The 6000-nt window shown below is 41.8% G+C and overlaps 1 protein-coding gene across 2 annotated transcripts in view; it reads right to left on the reverse strand.

Moving 5' to 3' along the window:
• The window catches only part of BNC2 (basonuclin zinc finger protein 2), a 382515-nt gene extending 376830 nt beyond the window's left edge, over positions 1 to 5685 (reverse strand). The window contains exon 1 of one of the 2 annotated variants that reach the window (XM_075825666.1): positions 5485 to 5685. In XM_075825666.1, coding sequence (XP_075681781.1) covers positions 5485 to 5667 — 183 coding nt within the window. In that variant the 5' untranslated portion in view covers positions 5668 to 5685. The remainder of the gene's footprint in view (positions 1 to 5484) is intronic. The other variant, XM_075825667.1, reaches the window with a different exon arrangement.
• Between the last annotated feature and the right edge of the window lie 315 nt (positions 5686 to 6000).

Here is a 6000-nt window from a genome sequence, read left to right on the forward strand (position 1 = left end):
TAGTAGTCTCTGGACTGAGGGTGCTAGTCTGTGAAACTGGCTCTCCTGTCGAACCTCCTGAGAGCGCTCCCAGATCCTGACTTCAACCCGGGTGGCCAACAGGATGAGGGCATCCAAGGTAGAAGGGAGGTCGCGGGTTGCAAGTTCGTCCTTGATGTGTGAGGACAGTCCCTGCCAAAAGGTTGCCACCAAGGCCTCATTTTTCGGTGCCAACTCTGCTGCCAGGGTACGAAAGGATATAGCATACTCTCCTACTGTGGAGCCTCCTTGCTTGAGAGTCAGCAGAGTGCCCACGGCAGAAGATGTTCGGCCCGGCTCCTCGAATACAGCACAGAAAGACTGCAGGAACAAGGCTAGGTCCGAGGATTCATGTCCCTGTTGTTCCAAGATGGGATTCGCCCATGCGAGAGCCTTGCCAGCGAAGAGGGATATATAAGCACTACTTTGACCTCCTCAGAGGGGAAGAGATGAGCTCGTAGCCTAAAATGAACAATGCATTGGTTGATGAACCCTCTACAGGCTCTGGGGTCACCGTCATAGTGAGGAGGAAGAGGCAACAAAACTGTGGATCCGGAACAAACAGGAGGAGCAACGGGCAGTGGAATGACAGCAGCCTCTGGAGGAGGAACCAGAGGTGGAACAGTGAGTTGATCCAGGCGGGTCATGATGGAATTTACAGCCTTAAGGAGTTGATCCTGACATGTCCGTAGGTCATGCATCTCCGTCTGTATCCTTTGAATTGCGGTTTTGGGCTGGCCAGCGGGTTCCATGGCTTGAGCATACTGTCATGATCTAGGGGTATGTGGACCCACTGTGCCGTTCCGCCGTAGCGGAGAGGCAGGTAGCCAAGTCACAGTCTATGCACAAGACTATACAAGAAGTACGTAGCATGAAAGTACCTGAGATCGTCCAGATAATTGTCAGGGGCTTTAGCACGGATGGAGGTGGATGTGGCAGGTTGCACCAGACGTGGCGGATGACAGTAGGTTCAGCAGGTTAACGCCAGAAGTGGCGAATGACAGCAGGAGCAGCAGGACACGACTCCAATCACTAAACAGGCTCAGGCACAATAACGCAGCATGGAATACTGGATAAAGGTAGCAGGGCACGGAACCCTGGTAGCAGGGTAACACTAAGGAACCATTTGCAAGACTAACATGGGAATTCCAAACAACGCTCAGGCAAGGATCTAAAGGGCAGGGCCCTTTTTATAGTTCAAGGTTAACAGAGCATAATTAATTAATTATTTACATATGCGAACGTTGGCCCTTTAAGGCCGGGAACCAGCACACGCCCTCTAGTAACCACTGCAGGACAGAGCGGACGCTTGTGCCGGCATCTCCGGGAAGGGAAATGTCGGCAGGAAGAGGAGAACCTGCGGGAGGCAGGTAAGAGGAGGTTGCAGTCCGTGACCGCAGCCGTAACACCGAGCAAGTGGTGTACGGACTCACTGCTAGTTCGGCTTTCCGAGAAAAGACATGTTTTATACTTTTGAAAGTTTAGTTAGTCTTTAAGAAGACATCAGCCTCCAGTTGAATATTTTGCAGGCTTTCTTGAGACATTTACAATTGCTAGATATTTGCTACACGATTGCCAGTATCCACCAGACACATACCGTACATTGCAAAACCAACAACAACAATAAAACATGTTCACCTTTTTCTCAGGACCTACAACATCAGATGTTTTTCCTATTTTTTTTTCTCTAACTTTATGATTTGTCACTCTTATGGCTCAGAGCAATGCTTCTAGGGCAGAGTATCTATGTACATACGGAGTCTGATGGATAATGAGCATGCCACTATTTATTCGTACAGACCTGACAGAAAAAAGCAATATGAAATCTGAGGCATACAGAGATACAGTAGAGGGCTCCTGCACCTCTATAGCAGCCCTAATGCGACTTCATACAAAACGGGGCCATAATTCAGCTGTGTGCATGAGCCCTTAGGGTTTGTTCACACAACCTATTCTCAGCTGTATTTTGGGCCGTAAACAACCCGAAAAATGGCTAAAAATATGGGGGCTGAACGTCTCCAAACATCTGTCCATTGATTTCAATGGGAAAAACGGCGTTCCGCTCCCACGGGGCGTTTTTTACGCGGCCGTTTTTAAAACCGGACGCATGAGAAAATACCTTGTAAAAAGAAGTGTATGTCACTTCTTGAGCCGGTTTTGGAGCCGTTTTCCATTGACTCAATAGAAAAACAGCTCCAAAAAAACGTCCGTAAAAAACGCAACAAAAAACGCTAGTTGCTTAAAAAACGGCTGAAAATCAAAGGCTGTTTTCCCTTGAAAACAGCTCCGTATTTACAGCCGTTTTTTGTTAAGCGTGTGAACATAGCCTTACTGATTGTTACATTTCTCTTACCACTAAACATAACACAATGACAGTGATAAACAGATCACATTTTTTTAAGAAAACTTCTAAGAATTCACTAGTAACATGCAAATTGTGCTAAACACGTGAACACCTTTTCATTTAGATAAGCGGTGAAAATGGACTATGAGGGCCTTTGAGTTCAATGTCAAGCATGATGAAGGGTAAACAGCATGTGACTACAAGGAACCATTTTATGCAGACATGTGAAATGTAAAGGTCAAAAGTGGCGAAAATATGCCTAAGGTACAAAATAAAAGTAACGTGTCAACAGTAAGAGTAGATAAGCAACATTAAAAACATTTTATTTTAATACATCTTTAAAAAGCTATGAGCACTTTTGAAGTGAAAATGTTTTCTTAATAAATCAATTTTTTACTTGATATTAATCCCTTAGTGCTATGTCACGTACATGTACGTGACAGCCGCCAAGGGGACGTTTGGAGCGTGCCCATGGGTTGAGCGCGCTCCATACCGAGCGGGTGTCAGCTGTATGTTACAGCTGACACCCCAGTGCAACAGGCGGAATCAAAGTTAATTTAGATTCCGCCCATTTAACTACTTAAATGCCGCAGTCAATAGCGCCTGCAGCATGTAACCTGTTAAAATAAGGGAGGTGGCCCCCTCTGACGTGCCATCGGACCCCCGCGATGTGATCGGGGGTGAGATCATCGTTATGGCAGCCTCGGGGCCCTATGATGCCCGGCAGGGCTTCATAGGAGACTGTCAATATAGCGATATACCGCAATACAGTAGTATTGCAGTATACCATGCAAGTGATCTAACGATCGCTGGTTAATATCCCCTAGGGGGACTGATAAAAAATACAGTTAAATAAAGGTTTTTTTAATGTTCAAAAAAAAAAACTTTTTTGCAATATTTTCTCTAAAGTATTACTTTCCCTAAACGTTTACATAACTGGTATTTCTGCGTCCGTAAAAGTCCAAACTATTACAACATAATGTTATTTGACACGCTCGGTGAATGTCGTAAAAAAACAGAATTAAAAAACACCCAAATTGCTGTTTTTCGGTCACCTTACCACCCCCAAAAAAATTGAATAAAAAGTAATCAAAGAGTCACATTGACCCCAAAATGGAACCAATAAAACTACAGCTTGCCCTGCAAAAAATAAGCCATCACACTGCTAAATCGACTGAAAAATATAAAAAGTTATGGCTCTCAGAATGTGGCGACACAAAACTATTGTTTTTTAACAAAAAGTTTTTTCTTTATATAAGTGGTAAAAAATATAAATTTCGTATCTCCGTAATCGTATCAATCCGTAGAATGAAGATAACATGGTGTTTTTACCGCACAATGAACGGCGTAAATACGAAACTGAAAAACAATGGTGGATTTGCAGTTTTTTTTCCCATTCCACTCCACAAATAATTTATTTTCTGGCTCCCAGTACATTATATGGCACATTAAATAATGCGGGGAAAATCTACAACTCGTCCCGCAAAGAACCAGCCCTCATACAGCTATGTCAACGGAAATATATGAAAGTTATGGCTTTTGGAATGTGGGGAGGAAAAAAACTAAAATGAAAATCCGAAAAATGGCTGTGCCTCCAAGGGGTTAAACAACTTTTAAAAATATTTTTTTATTTAAAAAATGCTTACTGTATAAGATTCAGCTTCTATGTATCCTATAGACATAGAAGCTGTATCCTTCCATCAAAGCTGATTCCGTCAGGTCAGCTGAACTAACGACTCCGGTGACTGCTGGTCCTGAATGGATCCAGCTAATAAAGATGACATAATTCATATACTTAGATGTGATCATTATTAGCTGGATCCTGTATGTCAGCTGACCTGACAGAATCGGCTATGACAGAACAATACAGCGTCTATCTACAGTATACAGGGTATATAGAAGCTGTATCTTAAAAAGTAAAAACATTTTTTATAAAAAAATAATTTAGAAGTTTGATAGAGAGAGAGAATAATATGTTATGTAAAATGCAATGTATTTCCTAAAAAACACAATTTCAATAGGTAGCTAGCAGAAGACTTCTTTTGTAGTTTTATGCATTTTAAAAATTTCCCTATGAGCATGTAATGCTATGGACTATCTCTGCAATAAATGCAAATCCACAACAAATCCGCTGCAAAATTTGAATGTGTTACATGCTGGTGATTTCAAGGAGTGCGGATTCCACCCCATACATTGCAATAATTCTGCAAAAGATTTGACATGCTATGGATTTGAAGATCCACAACATAAAATCAATTCTGAGTGTTTTTTTGCTGCTATATGTGAATGGGGTTTTGAAAACCCCATCCACATGTATTGTACTGTAAATTGCTGAGAATTTTCAGTGTGGAATCTGCACTGAAATTCTGCAGCAATTCCGCAGCATGTGAAGTCACCCTAAAAGTTGCAACAACCCTTTGTCTAAATCAAGCTGTCCCAGCAAACAGCGGGTCCACACGCATAAAGCTGCTGGTGGCCACACTACAGCGAGAAATGTGGTATTATGTATACATTACATGGTTGCGCTCGGTCTACCAGAGCAGGAGCTACTCTTTGCAGTCTTACCTCTCTGGATAACAGAGGGAACCCCTCATATGATGTGTTATGCGCTAAAAGAGGATATGGACAGAAGTTGTCCGATCTTTAAGCTGCTTATTGAGGTATGGTGGCAATTGGTCCCTGCTGCAGAGTACACACGGCCATATGGGAACAAAATGGTCGCTGGTAAAGGTTGTCGAATGGACGTAATTTCCGACTGTCATGTAAAGGACATCATCTAAGGCCTCTTACTTTGAGCAAATGCATTGCTCTTACCGAGCTGTACATGCCCAGAGGCACATAAGATCAGGCTATGTCTGGCACCAATACACACACACACACACACATAAACACATATATTCACACGCATAATAACTATAAGTCAGCTGTTTCTTGTGTGAGTAGGGTGAAAGAAATAAGAGAAGGGTAAGGACAGTTAAAATAATTACTTTCCACATTACTCAGTCATAAAGGATAGGTAAGCAATATCTCATGCAATATATATATAAAAGCAGCTTCAGCACATAAACCAATGGCAACTGATATGATTTCATTGCACTGGAGAAAAGTATTGACATACTTACAGATTTTCCTGATTTTAATTTTGGATCTGCTTGCCAGGCTCCGGGCCAGTAAGACGGTGTAATGTCATCAGTCATTGTACTGGATGGCCATTGTACATCCCAGGATGGAGCTGCAGCTGGTAAGCCATGAGTTTCATGAGAACTGGGAAGGTCTTCACCGCTGACCTTGGTACGGTTCATCATTGGGGCACAGTCCCCATTGCAATCCTGTTGAAAACAAATAATTTTGTGTTATATAGTGGGAAAAACAGTTTAAGTTTGAACACACACAGCTTTGGAACAAATTTGAAGAGGAGTATAAAAGAAAACAGTCAGTGTGAACCAAACATAAGATACATAATAAGATTCTTATCACAAAAATCAATTAAAATACAGGGAGCTAAGTATATCAAGAATTGTTTGTATTATCTTCTTTATTGAATACATTTTTAAAAGAAAAGTTTAAGATATCTAGCGATAGACCAAATAAGTAATATAGAGTTAAATATTAACAGTATAATGTAAGTTTTCATAAAG

The sequence above is a fragment of the Rhinoderma darwinii genome, chromosome 1 (assembly GCF_050947455.1).
Source record: "Rhinoderma darwinii isolate aRhiDar2 chromosome 1, aRhiDar2.hap1, whole genome shotgun sequence".
Lineage (NCBI taxonomy): Eukaryota > Metazoa > Chordata > Amphibia > Anura > Rhinodermatidae > Rhinoderma > Rhinoderma darwinii.